This window comes from Halichoerus grypus, chromosome X (assembly GCF_964656455.1).
Source record: "Halichoerus grypus chromosome X, mHalGry1.hap1.1, whole genome shotgun sequence".
NCBI classification, from domain to species: Eukaryota; Metazoa; Chordata; class Mammalia; order Carnivora; family Phocidae; genus Halichoerus; species Halichoerus grypus.
Genome location: NC_135727.1, coordinates 105582121 through 105605542, shown reverse-complemented (window position 1 = coordinate 105605542; position 23422 = coordinate 105582121). Strand labels below are relative to the sequence as shown.

At 39.6% G+C, this 23422-nt stretch overlaps 1 protein-coding gene across 9 annotated transcripts in view; it reads right to left on the bottom strand.

Moving 5' to 3' along the window:
• DMD (dystrophin) overlaps positions 1 to 23422 on the bottom strand; it is a 2185421-nt gene that overhangs the window by 306477 nt on the left and 1855522 nt on the right. For all 9 annotated transcript variants that reach the window (XM_078064107.1, XM_078064109.1, XM_078064106.1 and 6 more), the window contains one exon: positions 481 to 627. In XM_078064107.1, coding sequence (XP_077920233.1) covers positions 481 to 627 — 147 coding nt within the window. The remainder of the gene's footprint in view (positions 1 to 480; positions 628 to 23422) is intronic.

The window sequence follows — 23422 nt, the reverse complement described above, 5'->3', positions numbered from 1 at the left end:
GCTTGGGGCTTGATCCCAGGACCCTGGGATTATGAACTGAGCCGAAGGCAGACACTTAACCGACTGAGCCACTCAGGTGCCCAGGATGTTCTTTTTAGAAAGATTTTAGAATATGTCTTCCCATTGACTGTTGTTTAAATTAGGATTCCAGAGGTAAAGATGTTTAAAGAATCCAAGCAATAATAGTACAAAGTAATTGTATGACAGTAAATAAGTCCTTCCATCATGATTCAGCACTATTTTCCATATTTATTGCAAGATATAGGAAAGTCTAACTTTAAGCTGTTTACAAAAATTATTACTAATAGGTTTGAAAACATTTATATAGGAACTTACTAAATAATATAAAATACCCTACATTCACGAAATATTATCCAGAACATCACATGAAGAAACTACTTTTCTTGTTCCTTACAAACAAGCTTTATCCATATATTCTCTTGTTGTAACAAGGAACTGCAATGCTCATAACGTGCCTACCTGCAGAAGCTTCCATCTGGTGTTCAGGTCTTCCAGAATGTTGACGTTATATGGTGACAGCTGAATGCCCAACGTAGTAAGTTGGCGAGCAAGGTCATTGACGTAGCTGACATTCTCTTTCAGAGGTGTAATTTCTCCTCGAAGCACCTGTGTGAAATAGTCAAGGGCGAGTTGGAAAATGAGAACATTTAAAGCAAAGAAACAGACACATGGGAACTATAAGATATCTTGTTCTGTTTGGGGTGCAGTGTTAGTGACGTTTGCTCTACTATAGTGGTATTGTAACCACGGACATTTGTGAATGGGTGAATAATAATAACTAATATTTACAGAGCATTTCTTAGGTGCCTAATCCTGTGATGAGCTCTGTCCACATAATAATAATTTGATTCCTACAAAATAACCCTATGAGATTGGTAGTTGGAGAATTCTCATTTTACATGTGAGAAAACAACTTGCAGAGGTTATATCTTGCCAAAGGTTCAATGGGTCAAAATTGAGGAACCTGGGATACATAGCCAGGGTTGCTTGCCTCCAGAGTACATATTCTTAGCTATTATATTATATACCTTTCCAAAGTAATTCTGGATTGGCAAAGTAACAGAAAAAATACACTGCTAGATTCTGAATTCTACTCATCTTACAACCACAAATGGATCCTTTTTTTTTTTTACAATAAAAAGATATACTCAATCATGAAATATTACCTTCATACTTTACACCAACTGCATAATAAGTAGATTCATTTAGAGATTAGGGTATTTTGTCAAGCCCTAAGAATGACTTCCTGGTCTCCTGGTAATTTAGTCCTTGTAGCAATGACTTAGGAAGGCTCTCATGGGGCTTCTCGGCTGTCTCTGAAGCACTAGAATGGGATTCTCTGATGCAATGCATCATGACAATCTGGTGAGTAGAAGAACCCTATGCAGATATGGGGAGGATATTACCATGCATCATATCTACCCTATTGAGATGACATTTATGGTTCTTTAACATGATGTATGATGTCCAAATGTTCCAATGAGCAATTTCTAAGGGACAAATTCCCTCACTTAGGAGAACAGTTTGTGTAATGTAATGTCTTTGCACAAGGACAACATCACTTACTCGGGTATATGCGCTGCTTTGACTTGCTTGATCTGGGTAGGTGTTATTTCTCTGGTTCACTATGTTGATAAAACCACTGCTTACGCTGACTTCATCTATAACCCTCCAATTCCCTCCCACTCCAAAGAAAAGGAGCCAGTATGTACATTCTAAATAAGAATGGCATTAGTCCTGTCAAATCAACCTGAATATCTCAGCACTAAAATGTGGTATTGTATGGAATATAAGACTCTTATATAGTTCTTAGGTAATATAAGATAATCACTCTATAGAACTTAATGTTTTTTAAAAATGGGCATTAAGAATATTATATTAAAGAATCATGGGCGTCTTTTGGGAGTGATAAAAGTGTTCTGGAATGAGACAGTGGTGATGGTAGCACAACCTTATGAATATACTAAACACCACTGAATTGCACACTTCAAAAGAATGAATTTAAAAAAATTTTTTATTAAGTAAACTGTACACCCAACATGGGGCCCAACCTCATGACCCCAAAGTCAAGAGTCACAGGCTCCACCAACTGAGCCAGCTGGGTGCCCCTGAAGGGTGAATTTTATCGTTTGTGAATTATATATTAATAAAAAATAAAAATAAAGGAAAACAGAAGAAATCTTTCTATCTGACCACAGACATGCAAAAAAATCCTATCTGATGTATTCATCTTTATTCACCTTCATGTCAGTGGAATGTCATAGGAATCAGTCTGAGAAAGTTTTTATAGGGATTGATAGTAATATTATTCCCTTGCCTTATAAATAAATATAGAGATTAAAAGGATCCCATGGAAGGAGGTAAAATCCATCGATGTAAATTCATATCTCTAAAAGGAAACGATCCATAATCACTTTGTTTTGTGTAATAAAAGGTTAGAAAACAGATTTATTTTAAAGATTTATTCATTTATTTGAGAGAGAGCATGTGTGTGTGCGTGCGCTAAGGTGCGTGGTGGGGGGGGCGGGGAGGGATCCTGAAGCTGACTCCCTGCTGAGGGAAGAGCCCTGTGCGGGGCTCCATCCCACAACCCCTGAGATCATGACCTGAGCCAAAATCAAGAGTTGGTGGCTTAACTGACTGAGCCACCCAGGTGCCCCTAGAAAACAGATTTCCTAAATGTCAATGGAGAAACCTGGACAAGGGAAATCATTACAAAATAGAGGCATTCTCTTCTGGATAATAACATCTGTTTCTAGGCACCGTAAATAAATATCATATGAGTAGGAACTAGAAACAGGAAAGCATTGCAGAGATGGTGCGGCAGCCAGGCAGAGTCCGACAAAACTGCAGGCTAACCCTGTCTGTTAATCATCTGTCTTCACCGGCATGCCTCTTAGCCGTTGAGTATCCGGCTCAGTCACATGCAGGTTTCAGCTCCCTTTGGACTACATCATGTACGTGTTCAAATGCCTTTTATTGGAATATTTGGATTTTTATTTCCTTCTTGCAAAGTCCCAGACACAGATTTTAATCCTCCATTGGTGTTTTGGAAGATGAAGGCGATTAAAAATTAGGGTCCAGGGCACCTGGGTGGCTCAATTGGTTGGGCGACTGCCTTCGGCTCAGGTCATGATCCTGGAATCCCAGGATCGAGTCCCGCATCAGGCTCCCTGCTCAGCAGGGAGTCTGCTTCTCCTTCTGACCCTCCCCTCTCTTGTGCTCTCTCTCTCTCTCTCAAATAAATAAATAAAATCTTTTAAAAAAATTAGGGTCCAGTACACATCATTAATCAGAACACTCACTCTCCTTCTCCCCATCTCTCCCCACCATCATGGAATCTGGTGGCTTCTGTTTCTACCCGCCCCCTCATCTAGCAATTACAGTAGACGTTCTCTTAACTGGTCTTTACTTAAGACTCACCAGATTAGCCAGTCTTCATGCCTCTGTGAAACACAGTGATTGGGGCCTCTCACAGCCTCTAAATAAAATGTTAGAGCTATCTGCCAGGATGCATGGCCTTCAGCTGTCATTAGTTGAGTTGTCGGTTGTGGTATGGTCTCAAACCTGTCTTTGCCAGTTAGTATTGCAATTACATAATTTAATTAAAGATTTTACAAACCAAAGAAATTTAAGTCTAAGAGAAAATAAGCTATTATTTCTATGAAAACCAGGTTAAACCCTCTAGAAAGGTGCTTTAAAAAGAACAAGAGAAGTAAATATTGTTGAATTGGGTGTAGGCAAGGCAACTGTAGAAGATTAGGAAAATAATCTGAAAAATTTAGAAGGGTTCTGTATTCAGAATGACTTTCATGTTTCCTGATGGGTTCTGTCTACATGAAAGAAACCGGAACTGGAAATCACAAAGTCTTCATCATCAGTGTGATTTATGGAGAAGTCTAATCAGTGAATCTACACTTAAAGAAGAAACCTTCACACAACATTAAAATCCTGGTTGACTAAGATCGAATAAAATGTTTAAGACATACTTTTTTATGATTCCCTGATTGAACTGACTTTTTCAATTAACTGTTGAACTCTAGGTTCTGAGCTGGAATAGAGAAAATCTATGATAAATTTTACTACCACTCCTTGACTACCACTGATACCACTACTAGTATCATCATTAACTAAGGGGGGCAGAAGGCATATGTTTAGTTTAATCTGGATTACATTTCTGTTAGGATCAAAGGAAGCTTTGATGGGGGCGGGGAGAAGGTCAGTTGGTAAAGTGATCATTTGGTGGGAAGTTTCATGCTGGAGGATATCATCATGGGACCAAGCAGAATGAAGAACTTTAGCCAGCTAGACATCATGATGAGGGCACTGAGCCCATGAGAACAGAGGAAAGAAGGTAACTGGAGGTAGAAGAGAGGAAGAGAAAAAGGAGGTGGGAGAGTGTCTGAGTCAGTCTCCACTTTGGCATCTGGCCTAGGTTCCTGTGGCAGCTCCGTACCCCCTGAGGATGGCTCACTGCTGTTGGAGACTATCAATGCCTAGAAGTGTACCGAGTAAGAAGTATGGGTCCCTAAACACCGAATCACAAGACACCATGCCATGTAAAGACTCAGTATGGGTCCTGCGTCATTTAAGTGGATGTCACATTGTGTTTGACTATCTTTCCAACATTAGAGCTTTTAATATTACACATATAAATATACGTTCACATTATTGAACACCGAGTATGAAATGTCAAAAAAGTACGGTCAACTCTGAACAATATCCTGTGCTATTTAAATACGACCAGAATTTCATTAGATTTTATTCTAGTTTGGAAGCAGTGAGTGAGAAAACATTGAAGGGAGCCATTATACTGTGGGTTTTCTTTGAATCACTTAAACATCTGGAATATGTTCTCCATGAAAGAGCAAACCAAGTCTAATTTTATTATGACTAGTTTCATGCCGGCAGAATTTTCACTTCATTAAATGTTGTCTGATTATAGATATAAAAGCACTGATTTAGAATGATATATAAGTCTGATATGTCAAGTTTTTCTTCTTTTTATGAAATTAAATTGGTTGTCAGATTGTTGCTTATCCTTATGTAGTTAAAGATTTGTTCAAATACAGATTTAGGATTTTAGTCATCAACCATATTGCAACAAAAGAAAGGAATGATCTATTAACAAGGGAACGTTGTTTTGGAGGGAGAAGCTTTGGCTTCATAGTTAAGGGACTATGCTGCTGGGTACAGAAGGTCAATTTAAAGGACTGGAAAAAAAAAGTCAAGGGACTTGTACTTTGAGGGCCTCTGATTCCCCTATGGAGTATGAAGCAACAGACTGGGCATAAAATCGGTGTTCAACAAATATTCGTTGAATGAAAACATGAATTCAGGGTAAGTGGGAACATTTGAATTAGGTGTGACAGAGACCGTGACAGAGGTTGACCTCAGAAACTAGCGAGGTTGCTGGATGGTGTCAAGGGCCCATTGAAGGCCGAGGACCAACATTTTTTTTTTTTTGGAAATCTTGAACCTGCCCGCCCCATTTTCTCCTCCAACAGTGTTCTTTGCAAGCATGGAGAAAGCAGTTGATCCAGTCATGTCAGGTGTCTCTGTCAGGGACAAGGGAGTTTAAATTTTAGCTGGAATGTCATTGAAAAACACGATGAAATCTAAACTGGATTAGGAGGGAAGTGAAGCGAGATGAGGCTTGTAGATGGAGAGAAAGTAGGGGAGTCAGTGGTGGAGGTCCAGGACAATCCAAGGAAGGCCACAGTAGGAACAGTTGCACAAGCAGGCAAGGAGGGGAGGAGGCTCTGGGATGCGTGAATTAGCAATGCCACCTAGGAGTTTATTTATAAATTGTGTGACATGATACATATCACACTCACACACATATAAAGTGTTTTATTTATATATTAATGGGGTACTGATAATCTGAAAAACTTCCCTTCTTAGGGACATTAAACATTCTTCCTGAAATCTTAACCTACTAATTCATAGAAGTCCCATGTTACATACTAGAAATTCAAAATTAGTTGGGTCTGATGATGAAAGGCCATTCTAAGGCTATATACACTGTGTGGAGAAATTTACGTCACAAATACTACTTAAAAGATGAAATAGTGACTAATTGCATGTCTCTCTACAATGAAACCTTATTGAACAAATGTTTGAGAACCAAAACCCCTGGAAAACAGTCTACAAAGAGAAGGCACTAGGAAAAGTCCCAGGAATTTTCACGCAGCGTTAGTAGTACGAAGGTGAGGGGGGAGGAAATGGATATCATGTCCTGCAAATACAGGGCTTGAGTAGTGTTATTAGAACTCCTATGCGAGGCTCAGGGAAGGCCTCATAGAACCCAGTTACCCAAGAATTGGGGGCAGGTACAGCCCAGCTGTGTTTTGCAGCTTCTGCATTTCTGGAAGGCTACATTATCTTGAGGGGAGTGAGTGCCCGCCACTGGGGCCAAGAGAGTCAAGGACCATATGCTGCTTTGCCCAGAGGATCAGAGGCCTATTGGAGCTTCTAAAATACCTGGGGCACATGAGCTACTCAAATGTCATTGGACCAATAACAAAGAAACACAAGACAAGATGTAGGCAAGCCTTTCATGAAATGCATCAGGCTTGGAGATGTCCTTTGTTAACTGTAATTCTTGGCTCTTTATTCTGGTTGGTTCACTGCCTGATGTGGTGCCCAGGGTGGGGGTTCAGCATTTGTCTCAGATACCTACTGACTTAGGCTGGGTTTTGGAGAAGCAGAGTCTGAGCGATCTGAAGTGAGAGAGGCAGGCGGACAGGACAGAAAAGCTAAGTAAGGATGTGGTCTTAGCTGGAGCCCAACATCAGCTTGATCCCATGGGGAGCTCTGGAGCACAAATTATACCACAGTTGGTTCCATCTTGAGACAAAGGGGTTGTCCTTTTCTGCCCCAATGTCAGTCGGTGTTTGGCCACTAGCTGCCCCCTGGCTGTCTGAGGGGGAAAGGGATGGTGTTATTTCCCAGGCAAGGCGGCTTCCTTTTGCTTGAGGGAGGTTTTCTGGAAAAGGGTGCAACTATGAATCTTTTAGCAGCCACCCCTCAGAGCTGCTGGGGGATGACTGCACCAGCTTAGTGAAGGAATCTGGCTGGGGTGCCTACAGCATCTACTACATAGACAAACTTTATCCAGTTCCTCAATCTCCTTACCCTTGGATTTCAGAGGTCCGACGCTTTTTTTTTTTGCAAGAGACTTCTTAGGTGAATTCTCATTACTAACATCATGAGGCTATCCCATAGATCTCCAACAAAATGGAGACGGGCCACCATTTCCATAATATTAACTCTGTGATCTCTGCCAAATGCTGAGGGAGTGTATGGAGCTGAGACATAAGGGGTAGTCTGCAGACTGACGAATTATATCCCTCTGCCTTTCATACCACTTTTGCCTCTGGTAGACATTCTTGACAATAATTTATGCCATTGAAACATGTACTGTTTTTTACTAGAGATGCGGCCGCATTCCATTCCAGCATCGGTTTTTATTGTGGTAGCCTGAAGGCAAAATATTATGCTGTTTCTTTTCATTGTCTTCCCTGCGTTCAGCTTTCAGGGCTATTCTTGTACGTTTTCATAGTTGGGCATGACGACTTTTGACCAGCAAACAGAATAAGGACATAAATAATGAAACAAACTCAGAACTAATGACCTAGAGGTAGCATAATCAGGATGACTTAGAGGGAGGTTAAATTAAAAAAAAAAAAAAAGGCACCCAGATTTTAGGAAAACAATATGAAGTTTGTAGGCATGAAGAAATTCAGGGCGTTCATTTCCCAAACAATTATCAGTAATTATATTTTAGCTATGGTTTGCCCTCAGAGACACCACAGTTCCAAATTTGTGGCACTCAAAGAATAGCAACTGCTGTGTTATTCCCATAAAGAATCCCCGTGTTTTTATGAAAAAAGGATCTCTAGTTTCTCTTCGTTTTCTTGAAAAAGAATGCACACCCGAACACAAAAGCATAAATTCTTTTTTAACATTTTCTCATTTGCATCCATCGTCATTCTTCATCTTTTTGGACATGGCTTCACTATGAAGCTCATAACCTCAAGGTTCTGAGAGTAAGAGCTGAATTACAGTGCTACCACACTAATAATGCCTATCTTCTTTTTTATGCATGTTGTTCATTTTGCCTTCACAGATATAAATTAGAAATGAGAAACAAGACAGAATTGATCACGAAGGACAGGTTTCTACTTACAAGAACAAGTTGTACACATCTAGTGACTTTAATTTCCTTGGAAACTTATTTCTGTAATCCTAACTGTGAAACCTAATTATTTTCTCTTCACAGAAAAAAAGAAGCAAACAAACCAAAAAACCAAAAACAAAAACATTTCCGGTTTTCCATAGCTTTTGCATGACATAGTTAAAAGAAATAAGAAGGTCAATCATGCGTGTTCTGCAGAGGCTAAATGCAAAATATGCACAATTAAAGTAAGAAGGTCTCTAATGAGTATAAATAAATCATTCAAGCAAGCCATGTTTTTAGGCTGCTAAGGAAACAGAAGAAATGCCAATATTTTCTATCTGAGAAATTTTAATTATATGTGACAAAACATCAAGTGAAATGTCAGTTAATGAAATCTGTTTAACTTATTTAAAAATAAGTAATAATCCATAAGCCTTTAAAAATATCAACCACAAGGACATTGATATTCAAATTCAGGAGTTATTTTAGACAGCTTAGGTTTTACAGTTAACAGGTTTTTGGATTTGCAAATGGATCTGACAGTCTAAAATGTTCACGGTCTGTGTCCACATTTACTACTGCCGCTGCCCCATCTTGCTCTCACCTTTCCCTACAAGGCTCAAACCTCCCCGTAAGGCAGGGATTCTCACTAAGAGCGTGCCCCAACGTCACTGCGGAGCATTCGTTAATGCAGAGCCTACAAGCTCCTGCCCCCAGTGTTTTATTTATTTGTTTGTTTGTTTAAAGATTATTTTATTTATCTATTTATTTGAGAGAGAGAGAGAGAGAATACAAGCGGGGTGGGGGGGGAGAAACGGAGAGAGAGAGGGAGAGAGAATCTGAAGCAGACTCTGAGCTGAGTTCAGAGCCCAACGCAGGGCTCGATCTCACGACCCTGAGATCATGACCTGAGCCGAAACCAAGAGTCAGACACCCCACCAACTGAGCCACCCGGGTGCCCCTTGTCCTCAGTGTTTTTGATTCTGTAGGTCCAGGGTGGGCTTGAGATGTAGGCATTTTTAACAAGAACTTGGAAAATGCTGTGTTCCTAGAACTCACCAAACTTATTCTTGGCTTAGAGCCTTCGTGTATGCTATTCCCTCAGCCTGGACTTTTACATCTGTACTCTCTGCCTGGCTGGCTTTCATTCATGAACCTCAGATCGCACTGAATGGGACCGTGAAAATGAGCCCATCCCTGGTTTCCCGGTTTAAAGAGAGCTCTCCCTATATCTCTCCCTCTTAGCACCCTTCCTTCTTGGCCCAGTTGGCAATTTCAAAGTGCATATACATTTGCCTATTTATTAATTCATCATCTATCCCATCCCAGGACTCTAATCTTCATTAAGGCAATTCTATATTATTTTTTTCACCAGGGTATGCCTGGATCCAGCACATGATAATCCCTCAATACAATTTTATTAAAGAAGAAACAGTCAAGAGAATTAGGCCTTTTTGCATTAATTGCTAATACTTCAGACCAACAGCTATTCTCAAATTACTTTATCACCACAGTTTCCTATAAAAATCTGACACTGAATTCTTAAATAAAAGAAGCCAGCTTAGAGGTGCCTGGGTGGCTCAGTCCAGGGTCCTGGGATCGAGCCCCACTTCGGGCTCCCTGCTCAGCGGGGAGTCTGCTTCTCCCTCTCCCTCTGCCTCACCCTCTGCTTGTGCTCTCTCTCTGTCAAATAAATAAATAAAATCTTTAAAAAAAGAAGCCAGCTTATGTCCTTCAGCTTCCATAACCGAATTCTTTAGCTTGGTTACTCGATTTATTTTATGTTGGAGCCTGTGCTCATTTCTGGCATACCTCTAAGCCTCTGAGCAAGAACATAATATTCTCATTTTGGGTGCCAACCAGAGAGTTTTCAGAGAAATGGAGCAAGTGGGAAAAAAGGAGAAGTAATCTATTTAAGGAAAATACGTTCTGCTGATGGTGATACACCTTGGCATAGTCTTCTGGAGGGCACTGTGGCAAGGCTGAATAAAAACTTTAAGAATATTTATATAGGAAAAGATACAAAGCTCCAACCCAGGGTTTCCATGTGCAGTTGTAGAGTGTTTGGCCCAAGTGGACCAAGGGGGCTGAAATCCAACCTGGGCTCTACTGCTAAACTGGTGAGCCTTGGCATAGAAGGCTATCTCTTCAAAGATGGAGATACCTTTGTCTACTTTGCTCAACATTTACTTTATAGATGTTGGGGTTGAGAAGAGGGATGATCTGCGTCTCTCTCTCTCTCTCACTCTGTCTTTCCCTCTCTCCTCTTCTCTCTCATGTTTGGGGTTTTCTACTAGAGAAAAAATTCATTTACAACTATTTGCATGCATTTCCTCTAGTGTAGAATGGGGATAGGAACATGGCCACCTCAGGACTGTTGCAAAGATGAATGAGAAGTTCGGCTCTATTTCTCCTTCTTTTACTCCACCTACAACCAGTTAAGCATTGCGTCAGGCAACGTGGGGAACACCAAGTCACACAAGGTCTTATCTGGTCTGGTTCAGGGAGACTCTGCAAAGCAGAGGGTAGTAAGCTCATCCCTGAGAGCCACAGACTTAGATCCTTTCTCGGGCAGCTGCGGCACTGGAGCTAACTTTGAATACTCCTCTGGGGTGGAGCGGGGGGAGTCCTGTCTTTCTTCCTTCCTCTGTCATGTCCCTTTGTAAGGTCTCCTTGAACTAGACGTAAAACCGATAAAGGAAGAGGAAGCATGGTAAGAGGAGAGAAGATACTTGTTTAGAGCCTGAACGAAGGGTAAGAAGTAGAAAAGCTTAATGTGTTTGGGGAAGGACAAATAGTCTTTAATAAGGTGAAGCATGAAGTACAGGGAAGTTGTGGAAAACTAAATCGTGGGTGTTTTTTTTAAGATTTTATTTATTTATTTATTTAAGAGTGAGCAGAGAGAGAGAGAGAGCGCGCACTCGGAAGTGGGGGAAGGAGCAGAGGGAGAGAGAGTCTGAAGCAGACTCTGTACTCAGCTCAGCGTGGAGCCTGGCTGGGGCTTGATCCCATGACCTTGAGATCATGACCTGAGCCGAAATCCAAAGTCCAACACCCTACTGACTGAGTGGCCCAGGCGCCCCTCGTGGGTGTTTTCTTGGAGCAGTGTTGTGGTGGGTATGAACGAGCGGCCTTTGCAGGCCAGATAATGAAGGTTTCTGCAAAGGGGAATTGGCATATTCTCAGCAACTCTTTTAGTTAGATTTTATGACTACTCAGTCAAAACCACTTATGTTATATCTACTATGTAGTATGCATATACGTACTATGTATATGTGTACTACACACTGGGAAAACGGGCCTCCTGCCAGACTCACATTCATGACCAGAGATACACATTCCGTGGGTTATGGAAAGAACTGTTGTAATCATGCTATGAGAAGTTGTGTCACACAGAGGAGACTGAGGCAGGTCAGGAGCAACTCCCTGAGTAGATAAAGTGGGGAATCACAGTAAGGTCATGCTCTTCCGGGGCCTGGCACATTCATCTAGAAAATCTCAGGTAGAACAGTGTAAGCCTGCGGTCATTTCAGAAAGGAGAAAAGAGTGAAAATGAGTGCCTGTAGATTCGGGCAAGAAGTAACAATGGCTCAAATTGGAATGGTGGCAAATGGGAGCAAATCATCTGTAAAATAATTTGTACAGGTCTTATGTGTCTGAAAGAGACCATTTTGTCCCACGCTTTTGTGCAAGTTTATTTATTCACTCACTCCAAAAAATATTATTGAGCACCTATTTATGCCAAGGAATGTTTAAGCACCAGGGAAATGGCAGTGCACAAAAGAGACCACGTTCCTGTAACTGTGCACCCTAACTCTAATGGTTAGGATTTTATTTAAATGGTGATTGTTATTACACAAGGCTTATAAATAAACAAATCCCAAGTCAAAATGTACCCATTGCTACCGAATGTCACATTTTGGACCAAGCAAATGCAGGACAAAGTATGGTATGGTCTTGTATGTAGTAGCTCCCGAGAGATACTTTTTTGCTGTTAAGACAAATTAAGCTACCTCGGCATGCATGAATAATAATTAATCGAGGAATCTAGGGTTGTGAGGTTACCTGTGCGATATGCTACACCTAGTTTGCTTTATACTGGGCACAATTATTTAATTTTACTTCCATGGGGAAGGTACTCACTATTGAAACAAAATGAATTTTTGCTGAATTGATTTTCCAGGCAACATACTGTTATCAACTTAGAGATACGAAAACAGAACTGAGCCAGAGATGAATATAAATTTTCGAAGAGCTGAGATAAAAATAATTAAGTGGAAGAGGGCCGAAAAGGACTGTAAAATGCCCTTCTGTGTCTACTTTTCTTTTCAGATTATTGTAGCTCCTGAGTTTAATAAATGGTTTTAGTCCTTCCAAAATACCTTTCTTTCCTACAAATAGAGCAACAAAAGAGTTAGATACGAAATGAACATAAAATGTATTTTCTTCATTAAAATCGATGCAACAGCATGTCTAAAAATTAGATTGTTAAATTTTTTGTAATGGTTTATCTTCATTTCATTATATCCCTAGGCTAAAAGGAAAGTCTTATGTATTTACTTGCAAGCCACATTGTCCCTCCAGATACATTAGTGGCTGTTATTATTATTATTATTATTAAAGATTTTATTTTATTTTAGAGAGGGGGAGAGGGAGAGAGAGAGAGAGAGAGAGAAGGAGTGGGAGAGGGACAGGCAGACTCTGCACTGAGCGTGGAGCCTGATGTTGGGCTCCATCTCACGACCCCGAGATCAAGACCTGAGCTGAAACTGAGTCAGATGCTTAACTGACTGAGCCACCCAGGCAACCTAGTGGTTATTACTTTTATCTCAATACATACACATGTGTGCAAAAGATCTAGCCTCTTAAATGGAACCAAGAGTTGACTCAGTTTTTCCTGTTTTTCACCATATTATTGAGAGTTTTCATTTTCAAGATATTCCCAATTTTTCTGATCACATCTTAAAATAAGATCTAAATTCATAGCTTGTTGTGTTCTGTTCTGACAACTGCTATCAAGGTAATGTCCACTTAAGTATGTGTGAATGATGAATAAATTACTACTTACACAAATGTGTCTAAGTGTCAAGCTGTCTAATCAACGTACTTAAATGTTATTTAAAAAAAAAACAAAAAACCTCAAAGTCATTGGCCAACCTAGCTTTAAAAAAAAAGCGATTAGCGGAGGGGTAGACGAACCATGAGAGACGATGGACTCTGAAAAACAAACTGAGGGTTCTAGAGGGGAGGGGGGGTGGGAGGATGGGTTAGCCTGGTGATGGGTATTGAGGAGGGCACGTACTGCATGGAGCACTGGGTGTTATGCACAAACAATGAATCATGGAACACTACATCTAAAACTAATGATGTAATGTATGGGGATTAACATAACAATAAAAAAGATGCACATTCTCAAAAAAAAAAGCGATTAGTATTCAAGTAACAAAGACATCACACTTTAATAGTAATAGATTTTTTTCTCTTTCAAAAAAGGAGTATGACTTAGCATCCTCAAAAATCTGTGTGAGTAATGCTGTATTGATTATTTAAAGGAGAATACTATTTCAGTTAAAAAAAGGCTTTAAAATCTGAAAAAAAATCTTTTCACTTAGAATTCAAGATTGTTTTTGAAAGTCAAAGTGGGTCAGATTTCATTAAGACCCATCTTGCATCTGACACTCAACCCCAACCCCCGGGCAATTTCAACACTGAGACAACCTTGGAAATGTCTTCTTTCAACCTTTATAACAAAATGTCAGGGTGCTTCCAAAGATAATATTTTATTGCCTGTGTGAGCCAAAGGGTCAATGGAACTTATGCTCATTTGTTTAGCTTATATTTCTTTTAATTTTATGCTTTCCTGGATGCACACAAGTTACCATTCTATTGGGTCACCATTGTGGCGATTCCAGTACTGGGTTTGTGTAGGCTGACAACAATGAACCATTCTCTGGCTTTAGCCCTGTCCCTGCTAGAAATATAACTGACAAGTGGAGGGGGAAGTGGGTGAAATGTTGTTGCATGTGGCCTACTTGTCCTTGGGACACACAAAAGCCTTAAACCACAGGGCGATTAAATGAGAATTATTTAATTAAGACCTAGTAGGATTTAAATTAAGATTCCAAATTGGGTTAAAATGTTTTAAAGTAGGAAAATCAGTAAGTAAGATGAAACTCAGTGTTGGTTTGCCACTGGTTCTGAAAAACAAACCAATATATACTGCTTACTTCCCACATTCACTTGAGTTTTTCTACTTAATTAATTACTATACTTTGGCATATATGGCTGAAAAATTGACTTTATTCTCTTCACCAACTTGTTTAATGCCATGTTAAGATCATGATAATAGGATTTGAATGTCTGATAGGAAAAAGTTCTAAATTAGCCCACTGAGTCCATAATAATGTGGAATCTCAGGGAATAAGACTTCTAAAAACATGGGTGCTTTGAAACAGAACCAGCAGGCTCTTCGCTGCATGAAGAGAAAAAATTCACCATAAAAATCGATTCTTTAAAAGGAAATAGAAATCTATCTTAGTGTTAGATTCTCCAGCCTCATTCTGGTTAAGAGAGTTTGACATTTCAGGTCTGAACACACTGTGGGAAACTTAATAAATATTGAAGTTTACAAACAAAACCATAACAATGATATGTGGACCAATTTTTAAAAAACATTGAAAATCAATGTGCCCTTACCCTGCCTAATTCAGTTAACTCAATTATTTAATGTATACTTGATTTGAGTGGGTTTATACATAGTTATTTCAATTTCACATTGAACATTAATGGAATTACTTTTAATGTAACCCCCACCCCTACCCCCACCAGGAACCCAGAATAAAGGGGAAAGTTTGTTTGGAATGTTTCTTGTTTAAGATCAAAGCATATTTAAAGACATTTGTTTCTATTATATTTATCCCATGATTCTTTGTACCTATACCACTCACCCCACACCACAACAATGAATTTTTTTTCACAGGCATTTAATGGACTGATTTTGTACCACCTTTGGGGAAAAAAATCCCCCTTCCCCAGTCACTGCAGTTCAGACTACTTCCTGTTTCCTCCCCATTTCTCTCCCAGGGTCACCCCACATCTGTCTCCATTTCTCCACACATATACCCTCCTCCCCTGAACACAGAGCCTCAATGGGGTGACAAGTTATAAAATGTAGGAACTCCTGGATAAGCTACCCGGTATTCGTATCTAGCAAGCAGGTTTTAATTTTCAAAAGTTGAACAGTCCCAACTATTCTGAAGGTCTTTGATTTCAGAAACTCTGTAAAGTACTTGCTTCTATTCAGTATGGTGAGCAGGAAATTCTGAGGAGAATTTTTTTGAAGATTTATTTATTTATTTTGGAGAGAGAGAGAGAGCATGAGCTGGAGGGGCAGAGGGAGAGGGAGACGATCTGAGGAGAATTTTTAAATTTAATTGTTGTCATTGGTGAATGTGATAACATGTAGACAGGGCAAAAAAATTATGTGACTAAATATCTTAATTTGAAAGTATCAATAGTGGGAAGGCAAGTTAACCTCTAAATCATCTGAAGCAGCCCCCAAATTGTCTGAATGCCAGTAAAATACCAACAGGAAAATTGGAATAAATAATCGCGAATGTCTTCCACAAGAGAGACTCAGAAAGGGTAGGCCATTATTCATTTCAAGGTTTCTGAGTGAAACTGTGCTCCCTATCTAAGCTATCAATCACTCTCACAGAAGGCCATGGGGCCTGCATTCATTTTTTAAATTAAATGTTCTGGATGTTGATAAATATAAAAGAAGTAATAAGTGATATATTTATGGAAGAATTATTGAAGAATGGATGGATTATTAACAATAAACAAAATATGTATTTATATATATATACTACAGCTTCACAATGGAATGGTGGTTCTCAAAGTGTCCCTGAACAAGAGCATCACCATCACCAGGAAACTGGTTAGAAAGGCAGGTTCTCAGCCCTGTTCTAGAACCCCTGAATCAGAAGATCTGGGTTTCCACAAGCCCTCCAGGTGATTCTGAGGCCCACTAAGGTGAGAACCACTGCCAAAGAAAATTCTTGACATTCTCAATGACTATGTCTCGATAACTCGAATCCCCAAATTCATAAATATCTGATCAATTCAGACTCTTATAGATTACATAACTATGAAGCCCAAGTCACTTATGAAGTCATTTTCTTACTAATAATCATCGCTTTCTTAAGACTTTTTCATTAACTCTTCTCTTGCATTATCAATTCCAATAAGTACCTAGGGGGGTGGGGCACAGGGAGGGTGGATTTTTCATGAAGAAACAAAATCTTCATCGATTCTAGATAATTATTACATGTGCAAGTACGAAACAGCATTAAAAAGGCCATGTCGAGACGCGGAGGCTGAGTGGCTTACTAGGGTCACTGGCCAGTTGTAGGAGACACTTTCCCTGGCCTGGGCATCTGTCCCCCACCTGCTGTGACTAATGGCCACCAACGTCTCATAGCTGCCTCTCTTCTTCAGAAAGGTGACCTCTGCTGATGGGCGGTCCCGAGCCCAGGAGGCAACACACACTCCTGGCTCAGGAGGTAACTTACGTCTCCAGGGGTGGGCCACAGCCAGTGGTGTGATAGAGCACAACCCAAGAGTCTGCTGTGTGCTTCTCTTCCCAATTCTGCATTCAGTGAGATCACGTTGGTAGCTTGAATCTGCCCCGGTGGGAGTATGGACCCCACAACTGGAAAACGCCACAAATCAGTGTTCACTCCACCTCAGAGCTAACTGATACATGTTTACCAGCATACTGCTGGCCACCCCCCAGCGATTAGCTGGGGTGTGAAAGGACAACTCTGTTGTGTGGTTTATACTCCAGCACTCTCTCTGTGTGGATCAGGACACAGAGCTAGATTTTGCCAGAGATGGCATACTTGCTTGGCTCTTCTCCCTTATTATGCTTCCCTAACTCCCATATAGTCTTCTCCTGAAAGCAGACTGTCTATAAATCAATGTGCACCCAGACCCCTCTTCTCAGGGTCTGTTTCCAGGGAACGTGACCTATAACACAAGTTAAGTCATTAGTTAATTGACTGTTGCACAGAAGCCTCAAAGGATACGTGTTCAAAATTACAAAAAGCTTTAAGTCATGGACCTTGTGGGTCACAGTGATCAGATAAAACTGCAAAAGATAAATCTGAAATGGCAAGGATCTGCTCTTTGTGGATGTGTACATAAAAAAAGTAGCTGACAGGAAAAGATGAAGCCTGTGCAAATTGGGCATTTTTTCATATCATGCTTCTCAAATTATGCTTTCATACCCATGGGTAAATGTCCTGGGGGGTTTATTTCACTTTTTGGAGAAAAACACTTTGATATTAAAACACAACAAATACCTTACAGAGAGGATCACAAAACTGACATGAGATGTATAAAATAAAACAAGAAACATCCAAGGAACTTCATGCTCCTGGTAAAAGGAGGTAAGCAGTTGGGAGGGGAAGATAACAGTCTCCTTGGCCGTAAAGAGAAGAGAAGTAGAAGAGTTTGAGAAGCACTGTGTAAAATGTAACCCAAAATATTATTTCAGTATAAAATAATCTTACTACGAAAAAAAATGTACTCTTCCTATTATGAAAAAGTTAACCGTCTTCAAATGATACGGTTACATTAGTCTCATAAGCACATGTGTTCCCATAATACCCAGAGAACTGGTTTACCAAGAATAATTATTCAATGCCATTGTTTAACTTAGTTAATGTAAGGTTGCCTAAGGCATAATATTGGTGCCAACGTTCCCCGTGTAATTCTGAAAATCGTAATTGCCGAGCATGACGGGAACACAGCAGGAGCCCAATATTTGGGTTATTTGTTCTCAAATCATTCCTTATTGTGCTTACGGTAGGAGAGCAACATAGTTGTGAACTTTAAACTTGTTATGACTTTGGTAGATTCCAAAGGAGAATGAAAATATACATTGGCTGCATGCTTCCATTTTCTAAGGAAATATGGAATGTCAGGTAAATAACGTGGTACATGCACGCAAACGCACAAGCTAATACAAATTCTTGCTCCCTCGGCTTGGTGCCATATAATAGTATGTTGAGAAAAACTAAGCTGCCATTAATATGATCCCCAATACAATTTTATTCATGAAATAAATTAAACATTCACACTCCATAATGAGATCAGACTTCTCTGGGTATAGGTTTTAACCATGTCATGAATGAATGAATGACTGAGTTCTGAGATTCATTAATGCTGACAGTCTATTACTTAAGCTTTTGTTTAGAAGAGTCTTTTTATGATCTAAGACTCTTGAGGAATAGTATTTATAATTACGACCAGCCACAAACAAAGCTTCTGGAGTAAATCCTCAGTAAACAGGATTGGCATATTAAAGGATCAGGTTTTGATACGGTTGTTTTTAAATAGTAGGAAGGATGACATTCTTTGGAGAAATTTTTATTATCTAATTAAATACTTCCTTAGAAGAATAATGTCAGATGAACTTATTAGCTGAACATTTTGATTATCCATGTTCTCCTAAATATCCCATGACCAGAAGAGAAGCTGTACAACTCTGATTTAATGCAATAACAATGGTAACCAATTCTAGCTCCTTCTTTTATCACAGCCCATCAAAGGAATACAAAGAAGTCCAAATTAAAATAAGTTCAATAATAAAAAAAAAACAACCCGTGTTCCTTTTCCAACTGTTCTAAAGCCTTTCCCTATCTTTAAGTAAAGTTCACTCAGTAATTATCTTATTTATGAAAGTAAAAGCAGAAGGATGTTTCTCTTACTAAATAAAGGCCTTTATGCTTTGAATGTAGACGGCATCTCGAAACAGTCAAAAAGAAAGCGTGTTGAATGTCATCAATTCATTTCCTCCCACCCACTGTTTTAAATCGTTTGCTCAGTTCCAATGTATATTACACTTACATAAGTTGTTTATGAAGAGCCAAATTAATAGTCTTTGCAATTGTTTTCGTTGGAATTTGGAGAGCTGACAAATGAATTAGTAGAAAATGGCAATTCTACATGAATTAGCTTTTAAGTCTCCCTAAGAGGCTGATGCAGAACTTAATAAGAGACTTATTAGGAGAAGTAGGACAACTTAATTCAGATTGATTATAGACTTCGGTGAAGACAGCTGGGGTTCAAATGAAACTGAAAAAGAACTTATATGCACTTCAAAGTATGCTAAGCAGATGTCTGAAACAATTACTCTGCACTGGCTTTTCAGAAGTTTCAAAGGCAGGATGGGAATAGCCTGGCAAGCGAAGGTTCTATTTGCTTAAGTCGAGGTAGAGGCTTTTAAAACACACACAGCACTCGCTAAAATCAGATGCCTTGGGTAAGAAACATGATTTGACACTGCTGTCCTAAGTAATTTGCCTTTAGCTTTATAAACAAAGCAAGAAATGAGAGAGAATACATGGGAACTAAGGAATAAGCTCTCCTGGAACACTAACTTACAATTTACTGTACACAGAACAAATAATTTGGTCAGGATTTTTAAGATGACGAATTCCTACTTTAGTTTCTAAGCTCTATTAAAGGCAACAATGACCGTTCTATTTTAAAAAAGAAACACGACACTTTCAAAGTATGTAAGTGAGGCTTTACCATAATATGCCTTCTTGTAGAAGTATTCCAAGATATTAAAGGCCAAATCATATGCTTTTAAACATCACAGATGCATGCTTTAAAAAACGAGATTAAAAAAAAAACAGGATAAAACCCAGGTTACTTCAGATGACAGGTGCTAGTTCCATATTTAACCCAGATTTACAAAGGCTTACATCTTTTTTGTTTGTATTTTTTTCTCAATCAAAGGCTACTTAATACACACAGCATTTGTAGGAAAATAACAACAAAAGCCTCCACAGAGCAATTCATTTGCTGTCTATAACCATTAACAAAATATTGGGGAACTTTTCTTTTCCAACTATGGGCAGTACACCTCGTTCATCATGGAGATATCATTTCTTTACTCAGAGTTGAGAGAGCTCTCATATTTTGAATCATTCTTAGGGCTGCCCTGTTTGTGATGGTTCTGTCTAACCTTGCATCCCCTAACTCTATCAGAATGGGCTAAAAGCTTTCTCCATAAAACTCACATATGAGAAAGGGTTGAAAGTTGGCTCATATAAATGACAAATATAACAAAATTAATAAAACATTAGAACCAGAGTTAAGATGAGAAAAGCAGTAAGGGAAGAGAGAGTTGAGTAAACTTGGCAGAAAGCTTTTGCTTGCCAACGTGAAGATGAAATTCTACTATGTTACGTCACATTTCACATTCACTATCAGGAGGAAACATACATGCTTTTCTCAGTGTCGAAGTCTGAGACAGCATTTCTTTGATATATTTCTCAGATAAACCAAACCACAGGGACTCAGGATGGTTGGTCTGAGGAGATGCATTTGCCAGTTATCGTCTTACATTTTTAGATGTGAATGCTGAACATACATAAGTCAGGATGGCATGGAGGCTTCATTATAGTCCCTGGTCTACTACACATGTTACTGCATTGTTCTCAATGATAATTCCAAAAAGATCTAATCCAAATGTTTCATCGGGAGAACTTTAAGGAAAAACTCAGAGAATCCCTGTCCTTGACCTTTCGCAGGAAGGAAAGTCTGATAAAAAAAAAAAATAGAAAAGAAGTAACTACATAGCTGCGACAAATTTGCATAATCCCAAATGGCAGCCTGGGGGAGTTGAATTATGGCGATGGTGTGAAAAACTGTGTTTCGAGGCGACGGGCAAACTAAGGGCAGTAAAATATTCCTGGCTCAAGAATGATGTACCACTCTGTGTAAAGAACCCAGGGTAGATTAGAACAAAAGGGAAAACTTGGAGCAACAACAACTCCCAAACTTTTTCACACGGGAACTGTGCTCAAGAACGAAAACGTCCTAGGTAGACAGTAGGTTCCAAAGTCTTTCTGCTTCTTAAAACCTGCAGATATTCCACTTACAGATCTAAGTGGAGTACCTAGTGATCCAAGGAGCTCTTCCTACTCCCCGTGACGATAAGGCAAGTAAGAATATCTGTGCAGTCACAAAAGCAGTCGTGTTAGTTCCAGTTCAGTGAGAAATCATGATTGTGTCCTTGAAATATTTGATAAGCAGTATATAGAAATCATGAATTTTAAAAATAAAGAGGCATTTACATTTTCGATTTCATTCTAGGGCTCATTCTAGGAAGCTCTTTTTGGAAGGTTGAGATTCTCTGAGTGAGCTAAATGGTCAATACTGACACTGTGTTCCTTTCTCTGGATTTATGATATGTACACCATCCTGAAGATGATTAGCCAGTGACAATGCCACTTCTAAGGGTCCCAGGACCTCATTTTGCTGTTCTTTCCATTCGCCAAATCGCAAAGCCACATGTACTAATGAAATGGTGTAATACTCAATCCCACAGAAAAACACATGCCACAGTTAACTTGTATAACAACTTCTTTAACAGATGAGAGGAGAGTGGAGGTGGGTATTCCATTAGAGTCACTAGGGGTGATGGAAATGGACTGAAGTGGGTAAATAAAATACTCTTCTGGCTACATGCCTAGCTATCAGTTTGGAGTTCCCTACAGCATGGAGCCTCCGAGGGCTTCAATTGCTGAGTAGAAAAATGGGAACAGTGGTTTTAAGTACTCTTTTACTTCTTTCAAAGTAAGTTTTAGTTAATAAAATTCACTCCCTATAAACTACCACCACCAAAACTTCAGAGTTTCAAACCCAGTGTTGTTGAGAAGCAACAGAGAAAATGGATTTATTTGAAGCGATGGCATGTACAAGCTCTTTTAGAAAGGAATATTGAGTGCATCTAGGTTTTGGTTGTTATTGGGATCAGAGTGAGCGTCTTACCTATTAAGGTGTGGGAATAAACTTGGTCTTAGGATCAAGACCAGGTAAGAGAAGGGAAGTGAAAGGAAAAATGCAAATTGGCTTCAGTGAGGGTCAGCTGATATTTGAGCCGTTCTACTTTGAGTGATTTTTTTTTGTTATTGGATCATGCTGCGTACATTCTCCATCCATACTCAGGATACTACAAAGCGTTTGTGTGAATGAATGAATCCCTTATGTCTGCTGTAAAGCCTATAGATTTGGCCACTTAATTAATTTATCAACTCATTCGGTTCCTTTGGGACATTCTCCTAAACTCATTTGTCATTTTGGGGGAAGATATTAAAAGATGGAATTCCTATATTTTTGAATAAAAGTACTATTTTTAACGCTGAACAAATACAAGGTAATACACTTCAAAACATTATTTTAATTTCCAAGTGGCCAGCAGTGTTAACCATTGCTTTAATTGCAAGACATAGGGTCATAGAATGTTAGGGTGGAAGAGATTTCCCAAGTTATACAGTCAAATTTGTAATCTTCTCTTAAGTCTCCACCTACTATTTTAATGAAGAGCTAATCAGTTCAACTGAATAGGGTTCATATGGGCAAAGACCAAGTCTGTTTCATTCACAACTACATGTGATAGCACATTGTATGGTAGCTCATAAACAAGAGTGGAGTGAAGGAACAAAGAAGTAGAATGAGATTCCTTTTTATGTTGTGGACACTGTGCTAGGAGCTGGGCATTCAAACATACATGGCATGACCCTTGCTTGTGGGAACCTCGCTTTAAGTGACCAGCTACAATACATGGGAAATGTAAGCGTGACAGCTGAAGGATGTGTGGTGATCTCTGAAAGCACTGACTGGGGGTTATTTCTTCTGCTCGGTGGGAGCTGCGGGTGGGAGACACTCAGGACAAACTACAAACACAGAAGCCGTTTGAACTGGGCCTTGAGGGCTGAGTGGGAGATCACCAGGCACATAAGGCTGGGGTGATCCAGGCCAAGGGAAGAGCATTTGCAAAGGCAGAGAGTTAGGAGAAAAGCTGGCATATTTGGGTAAAGGGGTGGTAGGGCCAGAGTGTATGGAATGGCCGAAGAAGGATGGGAGTAACAATCAGGAATTTCAACCAGGGCTAGGAAGAAAAGGGCCACCTGCCCTCTTCATTCCTTGGACTTCATTCTGTGGCAGGCAGTCTCCTGCGACGACTTTGGGTTGGAGTTGGATGAAGACGGATAATGTAGACATCCAGTAAAGAAACTGTTCATTCACTCATTCATTAGCCAAATACTTAAAATGCAGTGTTTATCACTTGTGATGAGCACCAGGGGTTGCAGGGAAGGGCTGAATCACTCAACTGTACACCTGAAACTAACATAACAC